This window comes from Emydura macquarii, unplaced genomic scaffold (assembly GCF_026122565.2).
Source record: "Emydura macquarii macquarii isolate MOO-44397 ecotype Brisbane River unplaced genomic scaffold, CSIRO-AGI_Emac_v2 contig_3477, whole genome shotgun sequence".
In the NCBI taxonomy this organism is placed as follows: domain Eukaryota; kingdom Metazoa; phylum Chordata; order Testudines; family Chelidae; genus Emydura; species Emydura macquarii.
The window spans coordinates 4,539,483-4,559,270 of record NW_027133614.1 but is presented as its reverse complement, the minus strand read 5'-3'; the positions used below and the strand labels follow the sequence as shown (position 1 = coordinate 4,559,270).

The following is a 19,788-nucleotide window of genomic DNA, read 5'->3' as shown; positions in this document are numbered from 1 at the left end:
GTCTGCTAAACCCTACCGATCAGGTCGGCTGGAAGCAGCGAGAGACACCGTCATCACCAGGCATCCCATGAGTTTAAGTGGGGGCTCGGGGGGGGATGAGAAATGGTGAGGCTGGGGATTCCCCCCGATCCCATGAGCTGAAGGGGGTGCGTCTTTCCCAGCCTATGTCGCAAACGGCAAAGGGGAAGGGCTGACTGAGTCACCGGACCCGGAAACGCTGTGGGTCCATAAATACAAGGGCCGTTCACCTTGTTCACAATCAACCGAAAAACCACCGAGAAAGCAGCAGCAGCAGCAAAACAACAACAGTAGCAGCAGCGACCGCAGCAGTTGTCTCTCAAGGGACAGACAGACAGACAAGACCGACCGACCGACACGGAACTTGACGGGATTAAAGCAGGACGCGGCTTGCTCCCTTGAAGAAGCACTTGGGCTATGATTGTGCCCTGCACTTTGGCGATTGCTCTCCTGGCTTTCAGCCAAGCAGGTGAGTGCCCCAAAAACCCTTCTCTGTCTCGGAGCCCCGGCTCAGTCAAACTCTCACCCCTCTCAGGGGCATTTTTCACTGATCTGAGTTGCTTTCGCTTGCATTTGTTTGCAGGGCGACGCGATAGTCAAGTTAAGTCTGTGATAGTGCATTTTATTTATCTTGCTGACTTATGGTATCTTTGTTCTGAGACTGGGATGGATGCAGTTTTGCTAGGGCAGCCTCGAGGGGGCTATAGAGAGAGGAAGAGTCACAGTTAGCTTCTAATGAGCTCAGCCACCTGTTGAATAGCAGTGATGACTTTCTCTTGCCACCTTTAGAACTTGTGGTTATACAGCATAGTTAAAAGTAATTATCTCTTAAATGGAATATTGAGAGATGATCTGAATATTCTGAAAGATCAGTTCTCTAGAAATGCCTTCTACATGCAGTACCAACTGAAAATGAATCACCCATAAACAGACAAACATCAGGTTTTGTTTTTTTCTTCTTACCTTAATAGCTTTTAAGTATATCGGTTCAAGGTCTAGTCTGAATTGGTCCTACCTATAATTTGGTTATTTTCTCCCATAATCCTCAGGAAATTGCTTATATAGGCCTTAAAACTTTGCATAGTGAGATGAAAACAGAGATTCGTACATTCCAAACACTATTATATTAACATTACTCTCATTTTCATTGCAGCTAATCCTTGCTGCTCAAACCCATGCCAAAACAGAGGAGTATGTATGACCACAGGTTTTGACCGATATGAATGTGATTGTTCAAGGACAGGATATTACGGGGAAAATTGTACTACACGTAAGTATCTGAAAATTACATTTTTGCAGCTAACAAACAATCTTGAAAGCTGCAAAATGACATTCTAGTATTTTACTTCCAGATTTACATTTTGTTCATTCTCATAACTAATTTATGATATTCTTAATCTTTCCCCTCAACGCTCACAGCGGAGTTATTGACCTGGCTGAAACTGAAATTGAAACCTACTCCAAACACTGTCCACTATATCCTCACTCACTTCAAAGGCGTCTGGAATATAATAAACAGCATTCCCTTCTTCCGTGATAGCATCATGAAATATGTATTGACATGTAAGTATCCTTTCCTTGTACTATTACCCTTCAGTTTTAGATGTTGGCCACAAGAGTTTGAGGGAATATTGTGTGGATCAGTTATTTTACTTACATGCAGACTTTAGATATATGGGACAGGAAATGTATCTCTGCACTGGAAAGCAGAAGAAATGCATACATTTCACCTCATAACCAGGATGCAACTACTAGGTGTGGGGAAAAAAGATGAGGAATTTTTTTATGTGGGTCCACCACTGATCAGAACTGTATAATTTTTGGTTTTAATTATAATTTGACATTTATAAAGCATGTGATTTTTGTTCATCTTGAACTGAATGCAGTCATTCAAACTTCTTATATATTATGCACTGCAGTTGTCCTTTAAATAAGGTTTTAATAATAGAAAGTACTAAGCTGTAAATTTGCTCTTAAATAAAGATGGCTCCAAGCAAAAATCCTGGATCACAACATACTTCAAATTGGGGAGAGGTTCAAACTCCAACTGAAACTTTATAGCTTCTGTATTTATATCTCTGTAATAGCATGAAACAAAACCCTATACCTCACGCCAGCAAATTTTGACAGTTTATATCTAGATCCAAACCTGATGAGGTTGGCCCCAGTTCTGCTTTAAATAACCAAAATATTTTCTCCTCACTAACTTGAGGATTCCAATAGGAATCAATGGGACTATTCACAAAAGTAAAGTGGAAAGGATTTGGTCTGGTAGCTTATTTCTTAGAATTAAATTTACTGTTTTAAATCCAATTTTTTTTTTTTTTTTTTTTTTTTAATTTTAGCAAGGTCACATTTGATTGACAGTCCACCAACATACAACAGCCAGTATGGTTACAAAAACTGGGAAGCCTATTCCAACCTTTCCTACTATACTAGAGCCCTCCCGCCAGTGGGACTAGACTGCCCAACACCCATGGGTGTCAAAGGTAAGGACTTTCCAATGGTTGATTGTGGACTACGGGAGAGTATTTATTTTGTCCTCTTGGAAAACATTTTAAACTAGTTTTTCTAGAGTTACACTTTGAAATCTTCAACAGTATATTGTAAAATGATTGTATTGGATATGCTGTATGAAGATCTCAAAATTAAGTAATGATTTACACAGTTATAACTTTAGTTATTGAGCAAAATGCTAGAACTAAAAGAAAGAAATTGAAAAAGACTGAGTTGCAGCTTCAACATAGCAGAAACGAAGATTTTTAGCAAGCAACTTATATTTTATACTAAATCAAGTGAGTGAACTTTGTAACATTTACAGCTAAGTTCTCAGCAGGTATAAATCAAGTAGCTCCACTGACTTCTACAGAATTATACCAGTTTTACACCAGCTGAGGATCTGGGTCATAGGTTTCATATGATAGATACTTGTTCTAAAGAGACAACAATATAGCTGGATTGAAAAAACTAAGGTCTTATTTCCTCCAAATGAAAGGGAAAATAAACTGATGTAATTTTAAATTACAGGTAAGAAGGACCTCCCAGATTCTGCAATAGTTGTAGAGAAATTTCTCCTAAGGAGAAAATTTATTCCTGACCCTCAAGGCACAAATACTATGTTCACATTTTTTGCTCAACATTTCACCCACCAGTTCTTTAAGACCGATCATCACAGAGGGCCAGCCTTCACCAAAGCTCTCGGCCATGGGGTAAGATCATAAAGTTGTGACTCGCACTTTAAAGTGCAGCAAAGTTTATCAGCCTTTGTGGTAAGAACAACGTCCTCTGAGTGTTATGTAGGAGCATACATAAATATTGTGATGCACATGCTATGCAGCCTTCTTTGTATCACGGAGAGCCTTACACTGCAATCCTGAGGTAGACAAAACTCCTGTTCAATGAGACGGGGTCGTTTCCAGTCCAGACTATAGCATCAGAGCCTAAATAATTCTATTAAAACTATTGAGTGATTTAATTCTTCTTATCTGCCCAAATGTGGTGATAGTTTTCACACAAAGCCACCCAAATCTACTGAGACTCCAAAAGTTTTCCTATTGGACTCTATCAGGCATAAGAAGGCATATACAGTACTGTAAAATAGCTGTGTCACATGCTGCATTTTTAAAAGACTTTGCTATTGAAAAGCAACTATTTCACATGAGGATCAATTATTTCTTTGAAACCAATAAGTCTCCAAGACCCAATGATCTACAATAGGATATTATATAGTTTCCAGGCAGTCCATTCTTTTAGACAAAGAACCTTCTACTTACATTTGAAGCAAAGTCTTTTTAAACCGTCGGCTAATTTAAAAAAAATTTATGCATAGTTTGATCCAGTTCTAACATTTTTAAGTCTCTATGTAAGGTATTCATAGGCTGCCAATCATCCTAGTATACTTAATATGCAAACATTTTAAGCCCCAATCCAACTCCCACTGACTTCAACAGGAGTTGGATCCATCTTAAAATAACCAGAAATATAGTTTGACTTCATGTTTCAAATACTTCTATTTTATAGGTTGACTTGAATCACGTTTATGGAGAGACTTTGGACAGACAGCTTAAGCTGAGGCTACTTAAGGATGGAAAGCTAAAGTATCAGGTGTGTTTCACTTTAAAATTCCCACTGTCTATTAAGAGAACAATGGAATTTTAGAATTAATATTTGTTACTAGCATGAAGTCTTGTTAAAACACAGAGGGACAAATTCAACCATGGTGCTAGCAGGTCCCATAGCAGTGGGAGCTGCACCCATAAATCCAAGATCAGTATTGGCAGAAATACAAGGGTCCACTGTATTTTTAGAATGGGAAAAATAAAATGCTGTTTAACTTCTATATATTGTCAGTGATTCTTAGTCTTTTTTTTTTTTTTTTTTTTTTAAACTGCAGATGATTGATGGAGAAATGTACCCCCCTACTGTGAAGGACACTCAGGCAGAAATGATCTACCCACCTCATGTTCCTGAGCACCTGCGATTTTCTGTAGGACAGGAGGTGTTTGGTTTGGTTCCAGGTTTAATGATGTATGCCACAATATGGCTCAGGGAGCACAACCGGGTCTGTGACATCCTTAAGCAGGTGCATCCAGAATGGGATGACGAGCAGCTCTTCCAAACTACCAGGCTCATAATGATAGGTGAGTAAACGTGAAAATCAGATTTTCCTTAAACTATTTAACACAGATATATTGCATAGCTTCAGGGGGATGCATTTGCCAGAGTGATTATGGGTACCTCTTTTTTTCGGGGGGGTGGGGCAGGGGAGCGGGCAGCTTGAAATACTTTACAGGGACTTGATTTTCAGAGGGTAGGGTGATCAGCGTTTTCTGAAAACAGGTCCCTTTAAGATGTCTCATGCTGGGCAGCCAAAAACAGACACAAAATCATTAGTCACTTTTGAAAATGGAGGCCATTTTATTTGTGTGTTTGTTTTTAATAGCTATTAATTATACAGAACAAAGTGGTTGTCAACCTGTTACAATGATCTGGGACGTTTTTCCTCCCATAGGTAGCTTCAACAGATTTAAAGAGAACAAATTTTACTTACTTTGTTAAATCAATACACAAGGACATCTTATTTTGAGGTTTCATGACTTATGTTCAATATTTGAGAGTTCATGAGGAAGTGTGTTGTAATAAGTATCTTGGATATCAAACTTCAGAGAAAATTCCTAAATCAAGTGGTATTCTGTTACTTTAACTAAGGAGAATAGAACTGTGAGGTGCATGGCAAGGAACCAGGAAGGTGGGTTTATTTCTAAAAAGGCAGGCATGTGTAATTGTATGATCTTCAGCTGCTGCTAAAGCATCTTACCTTTAGTGCAATAGCTGCTCTTTGTTACAGGTTAAGAGGAAAGCTTTAATTGTTTAGAATTTAGGAAATTACTGAAAAAATAATAGTGATTTAGTGTCTATCCAGTGACACTTTCATGTTAACGTTTATGCACACTCAATTTGGGCAAGACAACAAATAGGTGGTGCCCAAACAGAATGTAAGACTATACTAAAAGAAGATTGTTGTATTTGACATTAACAGCAACTCAGATTTGCTTTGAGCTATTTATCTCTTTCTGGAAAAAAATTGTCAATGTTTTCTCTACAGAAAAATCCTATAAGATGTAATAGCAAATATGTCCCTGCTGTAGAATTCCTAAAGGAAATTATAGAAAGGTCACTCTTCTCTACTAAATTCTAAATGTTTATTACATTTCTAAAATGTATCATTTTAATCCCTACTAAATTCTATAAGGCTTTGAAATTCTTATGGGAAAGTATTAAGAGATTTTTGACATCCTCTGAATCTCCCCCCATATTTATTTTAAAATAGTCTGACCATTTTACCTCACCATTTACATCCTTCTTACACAGTTGGCTGAACATTCAAAATTGTTCCAGCAAACACAACTGAGAACACATTTTCCCTGTTTCATTGAACTAACAGGAGAGACCATCAAGATTGTCATTGAAGACTACGTCCAGCACTTGAGTGGCTACCACTTCAAGCTGAAGTTCGATCCAGAGCTTCTGTTTAATCAACGATTTCAATATCAGAACCGAATTGCAGCCGAATTCAACACTCTGTACCACTGGCACCCACTTCTGCCTGACAGTTTTCAAATCCATGAACAGGAATACACTTTCCAGCAGTTTCTTTACAACAACTCTATCCTGGTGGAACATGGCCTTTCCCACATGGTGAAATCTTTCTCCAAGCAAATTGCTGGCCGGGTAAATATTCTCACTCTAAGATTTTTAGCTTGACAGAATTTAGAATGTTTTGTGCCAATTAACATAAGCCAGTGAGTTGGACAAAAGTCTAGTTGGAATTTCTTCTGTGAAAAAGAACAGTACCTGACAATTCAAATAGTAAAATCTAATTCTTCTGAGTATTGGTGTTACTAAAGCAAACACTTTAAATGTTGTTGTCCGGGAGCCCAGATTTTGCTATTAGTATTGACAAACACCCACTGATTTCAATGGGAGTTTTAAACATGACAAGGCTCCAAGGTCAGGTCAAAAATGGTCTTATACTTTAAAAAAGAAAAAGGTAAAACTCTTCCAAAGCTTGATATAATTACTTGAAAGTGACACATTTTATAGCGATTCTGGGCCTAAACAAGTGGATCTACTGTAGCAGGATGCACTCTTAAAGTGCAGTACAATAGCTCTATATTCTCAGTTGGCCTGTGCCATGGTTGTGGTACTCCATCAGTATTAATTAGGGCTTTTCGCCATACAGTTCCAATAAAAGGAACAATTCCTTATTTAGGAGAATCCCCATTCATGGAAATGTAGCCTGTTTGGATTCCACCCGAATTTTATACACACTGTAAAAGTTATGAGGAGTTTGCCTCATTCTTATTCTTTATCATTTTTTGTCATAGGTTGCTGGGGGTAAGAACGTTCCGCTTGCAGTACAGAAAGTAGCTAAGGCATCAATTGATCAAAGCAGGCAGATGAGATACCAGTCTTTGAATGAGTACCGGAAACACTTCCTCCTGAAACCCTTTAAGTCATTTGAGGAACTTACAGGTAAGAGCTATTCTTTCTAATAAAAGATGGGGCCTTTTCTTACAAATGGTTAATATAAGCCTGGAAACAATGACCCATCTTCTATATAAACTGGGGTTATGGTGGGAAGTAGGATTAAAGACCAAAAGAAGACTTGGGTGGGATTTTCCATTTACTACTCTTATTATTTATTACAGGAGAAAAAGAAATGGCAGCAGAATTAGAAGAGCTTTATGGAGACATTGATGCTATGGAACTGTACCCTGGTCTTCTAGTAGAAAGGCCTCGTCCTGGTGCCATCTTTGGTGAGACCATGGTGGAACTTGGAGCACCATTCTCTTTGAAAGGCCTGATGGGAAATGCTATCTGTTCACCTGAGTACTGGAAGCCTAGCACCTTTGGCGGAAGAGTGGGCTTTGAAATAATCAATACAGCCTCCTTACAAAAGCTCATCTGCAATAATGTGAAGGGCTGTCCCTTCACCGCCTTCCATGTACTAAACTCTGACACCACAGAAACGGTGACCATTAATGCCAGTTCCTCAGGCTCCACAATGGAAGACCTCAACCCCACAATACTACTGAAAGATAGAGCCTCTGAACTATAGAACATCCACTTATTTATTTATTTAAGTATTTTATGTAAATTATTATATTTATATCTTTTTATAGCAGAAAATGGCTGGATTTCATTTTTTTTGTGTGCCTTAGGTAAGGGGTCCACTGATTAAGGCAGACCTGTATCGAGTAAGACCTGTTTAAAGTTTGCAGCACTGGATCCCTTATTTAACATCCTTTTGTAAGAAAAAAAATATTCCAAAATGAATGGAAAACGGTCCTATTTCTTTGGTGTTTTGATATAAAACTTGACAATCAATGTTTTGTCACTTGATAGGCAACATAACATTACAGGGGCAAGTTATTTTGCCAACATATTTTAACTTGAAAATGAGCTATCAAAAATGATCCAATTTTCTTGTTTTTGTTTAATGGAAAAACTGAAATTACTATTTACAATACCATAAACAGTAAATAAAGTTGCATAATATTTTTGTATTTAAAATTATTTGTATAAAGTCAGTAAATGAAAGTTAAGTTTCTCAAACACTACCTCACTATCATTGCACATATTTTATATTAATTTAACAGAGCCTTAACTTTTATTTTCTGACTTTAGATGTTTAAACCGACGCTTTAACATTGCATTAATACCCTTTTTAAAATTAATTGAACTTTATACAAATATATAACCTGTGTTTAAATCCGTTAGATTTTGGAGTTTGTACAACATAGGTGTGAATAGGGTGGAAGGGAAGATTTGCTGCTGTTTAGCTAGAAGTAGTTATGTCAGGCTGGAATAATGAGGCATTTATATTATGATAGCTATGTTTGATATGGCAAGGAACAGGAACAAGAAATTACACAATTTTATAATAGCACTTTAGATTTTTACATGCAAGGATGATATTTTTAGGAGGAGGGAGAGTAGAATAGCATTTTCTATTAAAAGTGTTGGGGGATTTTAGGTAGAAAGAATGCAATTATTCAGGCTGGAATTGGGCAGAAAATAATTGTGTTGGGGAGGGAGGCCAGGGAGCTTTATTGACCAGTTGTGAAATAAAACTGAAGCCTTGTCCACATCTGAAATATAGTCTCCTCAGTACTGTAGATACTGCATCCTTAATGCAGGATAGAAAAGCCTGGATATGGTCCTGTTTACAATTTGACTGACTTTCCCTAATTTTTAATTACTTGCTTTCACACTGATTATTTTAATTAGGCTGCTCAGTAAGAGGTGTTAATTTGTCATTTTCAATACTGATAACTGAAAGAGGAATGCAGTGTTTAATGTATATCAAACTATGAGATTGGGGATTTTTTTTATTTATTTTTCTCTGTGCAATGCACAAAGTGGAGAAAGCACAATGTAGGTTAAAAGATATTGAGCTTTCTTATATTCAGAATTGTAAATGTTCATAAATGGAAGATGACTCAGGAGGCCATTTGGTATGTTAAATGGATCAGAACATGTAATACAAATTCATTCACCCCCTCCTTGAGAACACACTTACTCAAAAACTTTCAACATTTAATCCATCGTAGGAAAAAAATTATTTGTTTTAAAATCTGCACCATGGTGTTGCCCACTCTATCATGACTCTGAACTGAGTTAGTTTTCAGAATTAGAGCCCTATCCTTCTGGCTCCTTGTGTGTGAAATTCATAATGTTAGAGTTCCATATACAGACAGTTTGAATGTAGACTATAAACTATATGGGAAAGAAACCATGTCTTCCTCTATTTTGTACAATGAAAGCATAATATCAGCATTCCAATAATTTATTAATTGCTAGGGTTGGGATGATTACCATGTATAGATGACATGAGATTATTTATGATGTTTGATAATAAATATGCTTGAATAATTTTTCCAGGTTTATTTTTTTATGAAAAAGGACGTGTTCAAAATGCAACTGTTAAAATAAATAATTTGAGTACATTATCTGTGTGGACTGGTATTTGATACTGGAGTGCAACAGATCACTTTAGTTGCTTCATACTAATCTAACAAGAACACCATATCATTTTATTTCTTCCCTCCCACTTAAGAGTTTAGTTTAGAAAATCTAGGAAGTTTACTAATACAAGATTAGGGTAAATCAGGATCTAGAATTTGTATCTTTGCATTAGGATTGACCCCAAGATGTGTTAAAGCACAATTTGTGTCAGAAGTGTTCTTGATTTTGGGGGGGGGGTTTGGGAGGGGTAGTGGGGGAGAGAAAAGGGGAGTCAGCAAAATACAACGGACTCCAGCTTTCTTTCAGTGAGGTCTTGGGGGGCATAGCAGAAAGAGAGTAAAGGGCCAGAGTGTGAGCAAAATGGAAAGCAGAGTCAGGATGGGGGGCAATTTTATCTGATATAATTAATCAAATATAATGAACAAAGACTAGCTCTTGAATCAAGAGGTAACCACAACTGATCTCCTAATGATAGACTGACCCTTGGAACAAGCAATAACAAGGAGAACCTACAATCCACCATGTCAGGCAACAAAACACCAGAGGTGGTATTCTGCTTTGGCTGGTTCATCCTCTGTCTCTGGAACTAGCAGCTGAAATATGGCCACCAGAAAGTGAGACAGAGATTCTGCAATATTATTTACTTCTGGATTGCATTAAGCAAAATGATTTTTCAAACACAACAGAATACAAACCACATGGTTCCCATAGGTCTGAGATCACAATATCCATTGACCATTACTACCAATTTCAACAGTCCAGAGTACTACTGTTATCTGTCAGCTCTGTGTTCTTGAGGAACCAGGGCACAAAACCCCTACTCTCTCTGGCTCACCTGAATCTCCCCCCAGCCTCTGCTTGAACCAGAAACCAAAAGCAATGAAAAGGCAGTGGGAGACACACCAAAACCCCTCCAAACAAGGGTGATAGGATTAAGGCAACTCCCCTAGCTTCATCTACATCAAAGATGTAAAAAAGAGACATCTCAATTAGCACATCAAATGGAGAACAGAAGCCTCATCTACATCGAAGATGGAACAAGAATTAGCATACCAAATGGAAAACCAAGCTCCAAAGCAGGAACCACACTGAACTCTGGGATTGGCAAAGCAGGGACACACTGTATGATAGGAGATCTCTGCTCCTGATGTTAATGAACCCACAACTGCACACACCCAGCTCCACAGTTATCAGACCATTCTAGTTATTGATATCTAAAGCACTGAATCTGCCTGATTGCATTGTGAGCTCCCTGGAAGGAACACTGCCCATAGCCAGCAATGATCATCTCCTAATGTCCAGCATCAACAAAACCACTCTGATATACTCCCCTGAGTCATTGTTTACCCATAAACAAACCTAGGGTTCTCCCTTGAACCATTGTTTCTTCCCTACAAAAGCCCCTACACAAGTTCAAACCTCTGTTCTGATGCCTGGGAGGGGACTCGTAGCCATATGAACACACAAGTATCACAAGAAGTACGTTAATAGAATAACACACACCCCTTCCAGAAAAGTAACCCTAATAAATGAGCATATCCCAAGGTGATGGGCAAATCTGTTAACACTACTACCTGTTCACATTTCATTCTGCAACCCAACATGGAGAAGAACTCCAGAATGTGAGATCATTGAAGACACAATGTTAATTTAATAAAAAAGATTCCAGCAATGCCTCATCCTCATCATTCAGATTCCTGGGAGGTTCATCCCATGGAAATTGAATAACAGCGTGCCAAAGACATCAAAGCCCATTTCCCTAGCTGTCTCCCACTCCAAACACATGCTAAAGGCTTCACAAGTAAGAGCTGTCCATTGGCATTCCTCTTTCAACCTAACAGGTTCCGTCAACAGTGAAACAATCCTTTTGGTGGGGAGTGGAACGTGGGAGAGAGGGTATCAAGGAGTCAATGGAAAGCGGACTTCATATTGCACTTGGGAAATCAATCTTATTGAAGCAGCAAGGTCAGCCATTAATATCAGACCACAACATCTCTGAAGTAGATCGACCCAACCACCTGTCTCGGCTATTTGCTGATGGAAGCCCCTACCATCACTACTTTCCTGTGCAATATCATAGGACCCTGCTGCCACGGTAGATATGGGAATCACATGAGCTGTATTCTTAACAGGCCCATAGGGACAGCACACCCCCCATGTGATTGTAGTGCATTCTCCCAGAATGCACTGCAAGGGGCTTCACTCAGGGAAAGATGGAGATGCAGCACACTATCAGCCTCAGAGTGCCGGGCTTAGGGTGCACAACGCCTGGCACTGCCTTTTCTGGGTATCTCTAAGGGGGGGCATGGGACCTAGCATGGACTTTAACTGCCCTTTTGGTCTGCATGTGAGGGGATAGCAGGAGAAGGGGAGAGAGTGCAGGGGAAGGGAAGAGGCAGCTAGAACAGACATCCAACTTCTAGAATGTGGCAGGAGAGGAGGGAGCAGCAGCTAGACCCAACCTTTCTGAATTCGCCTTTGCTGCCAAGCAGAGAGAGAGCAAAGGGAAAGCAATCAAGAGCACCGCACTACTCAGCACGTACAGAAGAGAAACCTATGCTTTTGCTCAAAGGCTTATGACCTCAGTCAAGTGACTTCTTATGGAGGAGAGATAATAGCAGGATAAGGTCATGTGGGGGAAGGTGTTCCTGGCTGCTTCGCACTGCTTCATAGGGCAGTGACAGAGAAGATGACCACCCTAATTAGGGTAGGGCCATACAGGGTGGATTCTCTGAATGATGTATATGGTAGCTCAATAGCAGAAGGGATCCGCCTTCCCTTTGAGCACAGGCAAGTCTAGGATGACACAAAGGGCAAGAATGTTTCCTGGTGGGACCTGCACTGTGGAATATTTGCAGTCAGCAAGATAACTGTTTCACCCCAAGCACTCTGGGGTGGAGAATAAGCCCTGATTTTATGGCCTAATACTTAAGTAGTTAAGTAGGTGCAGATCTTTGTAAAGGTTTACTCTAGGGATGTTCCACTTCCTCAGGAAGAAAAAGGGAAAACCATAGCAAGAGCTAAAAATATTTATCAGTCAGAAAGGAAGTGAGAGCAGCAAGCACAAGCCAGATACTTCAGGCATGTAACTGCTTGTCTTTTCCGACAGGGCCAGTTACCAGAAAAGGATATTGCTAAAGATGTCTATCAGAGGGAGAACCCTCAACGAGGCAGCATTTCAGTAGTGAATGGTCAATATGAAGAAAGTTGCTCTTGGGAAGGGGCTGAACTCTTATCTCATAGGTCCAGAGATGTAGTTGGAACCATCCCAAGATATTGATGCAGGAGCCTGAGTTACACCTTTTTCGTTTTCCTTGTTATTATGTTTGTGTTATACAAATGGAAATGGTTATTGGATGTCAGCTATTCCCTTTGCTTAAAAACATGGACTCTACAAGATTAGATTGATATCAACAATTAAAGACATGACAATCAAAAAGGACACCCAGTTGTCTCATATGCAATTTAGTTGCGAGAAACAAATTGGATATCAAGAAAAAGAGGCCGGGGGAGAGGGAGGGGTATTGTTTAAAAAATAAATAAATAAAAATTAAAAAAAATCAATAAAAGGATCTTCCTTGAGATTTTCAAATCAATCTAGGGAATTTAGATGGATAGGCTGGAAGATGTGTCTAAATTTGCTAGACTGATGTGAAAATCTCAACCTTTGTTTATAACCATGTTCATTCAACATTGGGAAGTTCTGGTGCATCCAACACATGCTATCTGCCCAATTTTGAGTAGCAGAAGGAATATCACAAGGTAAACTAGGAAATGAAAAAGCTGAACACCATCAACACAGAAATAATAAAACTCAAAAGACCTAATCAATGTACTGGGAGGAAGGTACAAAGAAAAAGTAAAAAACCCAGGACTGAGCCCTGATGATCGCCTGCTATAAGATATATGAACATATCAGATCAATTTAATCCAGCACAAAAAAAAAAAAAGATTGCCTAGACAGAAAAGAAATCAATGAACCCAAAAGATGGGAAAGATGGTGAGAGGTGGTTTTTTGAAGAGGCAACTGATTTTGGAAACTTTTGCTTTGTGAGTTTTCTCCAAGCTGTAGCCAACATGGAGCTTCCAGGATACATTAATAATCTTTAATATATGTTAACTGTTTTAAAAATAAAGTATTTTAGAGAATAGAACAGAATAGAAGATAATTAGGCAGAATGGAAAAGGGAATGATAGCATTTCATGGAGCATGGCAGGGTTTCCAATGAAGGGAAATTAATATTTTTTTTCTATTTCCTTAAAACTAAATTGATTAGAGTGCCAATTATCCATCCTCTTCCCCTAACTATGACTTCTTTTTCTAGTGCATTAACAGGTTGTGTTCCAGTTCTATAAGTGCCCTTTCATCCACACACATGGTGTCACCTAAAAGTTTAGATAATTGTGATACTACTGTACTTCTGAATCCCCAATCACTAGACTTGAACCTTGTGCTTCTTCAATAAACTGTGGATTAGTGGTATATCATATACAGTAATGTTTCACATGATCTGTGTGGTGGCCTCAAAAAGACAAATCTCAGGCTTATACTCTAATTGTGCTTCATCATGACTGTCATTATAAATACACGGCTATCAAACATAATTAAGCATGAAATGACATTTAAACAAAGTAGCTAGATAGTCATCCATAGAATCACACTATTTCTCCCCATAGCTGAGGGAAGTTCAAACAATGGATAATATAACCTCCCGCAAACGGAAAGCTTCAAATTTTAGTTTCACTTCTATGTATCACTGCCCTTACTATGAACTAGGCACTCAGCTCTGGGTCTGAATTCTTGAGAAGTATGGTTGTTTCCTTTGCACTTGAGAAAACACTATGGCTCTTGTCTCTCTTCTCTTTCCCTTCAAAAGTCACAGGTTAGAACCTCAGCTGGTCTAAATTGGCATAGCTCCGTGGAGGTCAAAGGAACTACCCTGATCCTCACCAGAGCTGAGTGCGTAGTTCATAGTAAGTGCTATATAGTTCATAGTTCATATAGTTCATAGTGCTATATAGAAGTGAAGCTTTCTTTATTTATCCCAAGCTGTCAGTGAAGCTAACATTTGAAAATCACACATACACTATAGCGTGTCAGTCCTCTTCTACTCTGTGTCTTCATGTCAATTAAAGTATTTAAGACCAAATTCTGCTCTCTATTACACAACTGAAACTCTACTGACACCACGGAATCACACTAATGTAACTACAATGAGAGTCCTGTAGCACCTTAAAGACTAACAAATTTCTGTGGGCATAAGCTTTGGTGGGCTGCAACCCATTTCGTCAGAAGACTGAAGTGGAAATCACAGATAAGAGGTATATATATACACATCCAAGGGTGAGAAACATAACGATGGGGAGGGCAAGTGCTAACAAAGTTAATACAGTTAGGGTAGATGAGGCCTATTCACAACCGTTGATTAGAAGGTGAGAATCTGTGAACAATGAAAATTACTTCTTGTAATGAGATAACCATTCCAAGTCCCTATTCAGACCCAGTCTGATTGTGTCAAGTTTGCAGATGAGTTCCAGCTCTGCAGTTTCTTGCTAAAGTCTGTTTTTGAAGTTTTTTTGTTGAAGTATGGCAACTGATGTAACTGTAGACCTTTCAACCCTACATCATAATTGGGAAAGGTCAAATTTTACCATCAAACTTTTTTTTTTTTTTTTGGAGAAAGAATATTGGGATTTTGACTTCATGAATTCTCCCTCCCCCCCTTCCCCCACCCCAAAAGCATCGTCTGCTTTTCCTGAAAATGTTAATTTTTTTCCCCAGAAAACCAAAAATCCAAAACATTTCAGTTTTGTTTTTTACCAAAATGGTTGGGATTTGTTTTTTGCTGTAGGTTTTTGTTGTTGTTGTTGTTGGTTTTTTGTTTTTTTTTGGAGGGGGGGGAAGGGCGCGAAGGCGAGCTGATTTTGTTTGTGGAGGAAAAGTTGGATAAAAATTTTAAATTTTAGTGGAAAATTTTGAATTTTTTAAATGTAGTTTGTCAACATTTTCCACAAAAGTCACATTTTAAAATGAATAGCCCTACTGCAACGTTGCTTTGCTATTATGCAGTTCTTGTTCTCAGTGGCGCAATGGTAGAATGAATACAGGCAGTAATATAACTAGGAGCATCCTAGAAGTGGGTACCTCACACCTTTATTTTACACAGCAGCAAGTTATTAGCGCATATTTCCCTGCAAGCATAAATGGACCATAAGCCAGATGAAAAAAAAGGATCAGTACAGATAATACATTTAAACTAAAAAGGGAAAGGTCTCCTGTTAGCAGTTTGACCACACCATTCATTTTCCTGTTTTGTTGTTTAAGTATATTTTTTCCACTGGTAACAAGGCGTATCTCATTATTTTACTCTTATGCGGTTGTGAACATAGGCGTGTGCTGCCTTCCTGTTCAGACCCGCCCTGCTGACAAATAATTTTAACACCCATTCATTTTCTGCATTTTTATTGTATTTGTGACAGCCTTTACTCCAAGAGTGCACCCTTTTCCTGTACCTATAGGGAACACGCTTTCAGAGTGGCTACCTAGGACAAAACAGTACAATGAAGCTAAAAAAGTAGAGGAAAGATACACCACACTACTGTAAAGAGCAACAGTGGGACTTTCGTTGTGCAGCAGTTCATGTCCCAGTCATCTTATATCCCATTGTAGTGTGAAGATGCACCCAAGGAAAACATTTTCATAAGTACTCACCTAGAAGGGGTTCTCAAAGCCTTTCCTTTTTGCCTCAGGGTTAAACTGTGAAGCCTAATTGCTGATAAGAATACACCTAAGGGTATGCTGGTGGGATTTCCTGACTTCATATGATAGGTAATTGAAGTTTTGAGATGAAATACAGCTTTGATGTAAAAAAAAAAAAAACCCAACAACACTTTATAGGATTGCAAAGGCATCAAATTCTCTATTTGGCCTCAGGGCAACAGAAGTTCTAGTGAATAGCAATGCAACACCAAAAATGGTCAAAAGCGGTAGCATTAATTCCAAAATAGGCCTCTTTGGGTATTGAGTTTTCAAAATCCTCATGATAAGAATTTAAACAATTCAATAGACTTCCAGTTCTAGCATGCAATCACAACTATGCTTCTGTTACCTGGACAACATTAATTCATTCTGTTTAACAAACAAAATGAGAGTTGCTATGTGCCTATCAAAGGTAATAATTAAAACAAAATTATGGAGAGCTTGTTCAGCTGTGAAATGCTAGCTCTTTCATAAGAAAATATCTTTAGACCTTCTGACCATATTTTACTTACAGCTATTAACCAAATTATTAATTCATTTGGAAATTTTTTTTGACCTATATGCATCATGACTGAAATGTTCAAAGCCGTTTAGAGGATTTAAATACATATCTTCTACTGAAACTAATGGAAATGTATGTAAATCTTCTAGACTGCTTTGAAAATCTCAACCCACATCTAGATATTTAAAATAATCTTCTGTCCCTAACTGCTATGAATTTCACATCCAAATGTACATTACTCTCCCATTTAATGGCAAAATTGCTGACTGCCTGAAGATCCAGAATAAAAGAATACATTTGTATTAATCTCTCCCACCTTACAAGCATACCACCACTGCTTTGTTTTTGTTATTTTACCACTTAAAAAAACCACAGTGGTACTATGATTATAAGACTGCCTAGAGAATTCCATCTGTTTTAAGGAAAATAGTTTGTTTTGCTTCCCTCGAAGTACATGTCAAACCAATTTACTTGCATCTATGCAAACTTTTAAACAGAATAAGTGTCACTTATGTCCAACAGTCTTAAAATTCCCTGAAACTCTCAATTTTCAAATAGCCACTGTAACATCTTCCACAACAATTGCTAAGGCCAATCCCCATGATTAAAGTTATGCACATGCTTAAATGCTTTTCTGGACCAATGCTGACGGGCAAAACCAAATCTGATAAGCAGGCTCTGATGCAGGGGGATTCTCAGGTCTGGAGTAGAAGGAAGGAATCTGCAGTTGCCATGAAAGTCAAAGGGAATTCTAAGTCACTCAGTATCTTTGAAAATAAGGCTACTTACTTAAAGGCTTAAATATGGATTTAAATATGTTCTTACTCAACTTTAAGCACCCAAGTTTGAAAATGTGGGCTATACATTTTTTCTTCCCTAGAGGAAAGATACACAAACCATATAATATATCCTAGAAAAACAGTATAACTGAGTTCAAAAAAGAATTAGATAAGTTTATGAAGGATAGGTTTATCAATGGCTATTAGCCAAGGTGGTCAGGGAAGCAACCCCATGCTTTGACCGCCAGAAGCAGGGCCTAGATGACAGGGATGGATCACTCCATAATTGCTCTGTTCATTCTCTGTGAAGCATCTAGCACCAGTCATTGCTGGAAGTGGTCTGACCCAGTCTGGCCATTCTTATGTTCTTATGACTCCTGAATTTATGTCTTCATTACCTAGCCCTGGTCTACACTTACCTGGCGATTCAGCGGCAGTCGACAGGAGTTACGCAAGCTACTCTGCATAGCTTGCATAACTCCCATTGACTGCTGTGCTTCCCTTCTGTGCGGCGTCTTCACTGCACTGCACCAACAGGAACACGGTGCTACACCACTTGAGGGGGTGGTTTTACAGCATCATCTTCTGGATCAATTGAGCAGGTCTTCACTGACCGCTCAGTTGGTCCAGAAAGGTCAATCTGATGGCAGCAAAGATGCCGCCATCAGTGTAGACATACCCCTAAACTGGTGGTATAATAGTCATCTTTTAATGTACCTCCTTAAAGCACAGATTTTGGTTGTAATGTGCTTTCAGAAGTAGAGTAAGTTGAGTTTGGTTTCAGAAAACATCAACTTCAAAAACTCATAGAAAGTAAACCATTTGGATTAATTTCTTAATATCTGATGTGTGTACAGCCAAACCTATGAGAAAATATGCTTTACGTGTAGTTATGCATTACCACCACCTACATGTGGTACACTCCATGACCTTTTTTTTTTTTTTTTTGTTACACCCACGATATCCTCAGCATTCGATTTTATTTCCTTCCCTTACTCCTGAGCTGCTTACAAGAAACTATAAAATCAAGGAAGGGAAAAAAATTATGTCATTTAGTCCATTCTCTTGTCAATGCAGGATTGTTCTCTCATGTATTCCTAGTGCTTATTACTCAAATAGACAGAATGACAGAAGGACTGGAGATTCCACCATTTCTGTTAGGAGACTATTCTGTAGTCTAACAGATCTCACCATTAGGCTTTTGATTTGCTGTTCAGCCTAAATTTCTCTTTTCTTAATCTACTTGCTCCTAATTATGTATCTTTGTTCAAACCCTAAATTAACTCTCCCCCTACTTGGCATTTGCACCTTTCTAGTAGCTGTTGAGGGCTCTGAGGCTGATGCAAATTTAGCTCTTCATTATCAGTCCTCAAGGATGCAAATAGCCCACTGTCAATGCCCAGTGCTGTAATCTCAAAGCCAATTTTCACTTGATTGTTAAAAACAGCTGAATACTTGGGAAGGTACAGCTTCGTTTACTTTCTAAATTTCTTCCTAGCAACAGTTTCAATACTTTCTTCATTTAATAAACTCCATTTCACATCCCCCCCCCTTCTGCGCCCCCTCTAGGAGAACAACATTGTCAGCATATTCAGCCTTTGTACCTTGGTTGCTGATTAAACTTTTACACATTTCCAATATAGAGTTGGTTGTAACATGTGAGATGTGGATTTTGGCACCATAGTCTAAAAAAGTGATTATTCTAAAACTTATTAAAGTGTGCTTCAAATGATATCACTCCCCTCCAATATTACCCACCTGCAGGCATGAAGCTGCAGTGCCCTACCCTTCAAATCCATTCACAATGTTTAGAAGGGCAGGACACTGAACCTCCCTCAGTGCTGTTAAACAAACTAACACTCCTTGAAGAGAAGATATTGTTACTGAGGGAGACAGAGAAAAGACATTTGTTTCTAGTGAATTCCTTGGGAATATACTGTAGGCAGACACTCTAACCTGTCAAATGCAGGAAGAAGTTATCCCAGAAATTTCAGGAGGCAAAACGAATAGGAAACAAAACCTGTATAATTATATTCTATTTTTTTAAGCAACAGAATGATCAACAGATATGGGAATATACCATAACAATTACAGTATCTCCAGGACAAAACAACCTCAGAACCTCACTTAAGCAAGAACATTGGGAAGCCCAGAGGGAATGGGAGTTTGTAATCATTGTCCTCAGACAGAGAGAATGC

General features: G+C 38.6%; 1 protein-coding gene across 1 annotated transcript; it reads left to right on the top strand.

Moving 5' to 3' along the window:
- Positions 1 to 274: 274 nt before the first annotated feature.
- On the top strand, positions 275 to 8,378 carry PTGS2 (prostaglandin-endoperoxide synthase 2). The gene is made up of 10 exons (XM_067535131.1): positions 275 to 487; positions 1,172 to 1,288; positions 1,438 to 1,581; positions 2,364 to 2,507; positions 3,046 to 3,227; positions 4,039 to 4,122; positions 4,412 to 4,658; positions 5,963 to 6,249; positions 6,906 to 7,053; positions 7,230 to 8,378. The coding sequence occupies exons 1-10, from the start codon at positions 436 to 438 to the stop codon at positions 7,637 to 7,639; spliced, it is 1,815 nt and encodes a 604-aa protein (XP_067391232.1). The 5' UTR covers positions 275 to 435; the 3' UTR covers positions 7,640 to 8,378.
- Positions 8,379 to 19,788: the final 11,410 nt, after the last annotated feature.

What these genes read in the sequence shown, in the direction of transcription:
- PTGS2 (XM_067535131.1), top strand. Translation starts at nt 436, where the DNA reads ATGATTGTGCCCTGCACTTTGGCGATTGCTCTCCTGGCTTTCAGCCAA. An exon ending in CGGGGAAAATTGTACTACAC is followed by an intron (nt 1,289 to 1,437) that starts GTAAGTATCTGA and finishes CAACGCTCACAG; the next exon opens with CGGAGTTATTGACCTGGCTG. An exon ending in CATGAAATATGTATTGACAT is followed by an intron (nt 1,582 to 2,363) that starts GTAAGTATCCTT and finishes TTTTAATTTTAG; the next exon opens with CAAGGTCACATTTGATTGAC.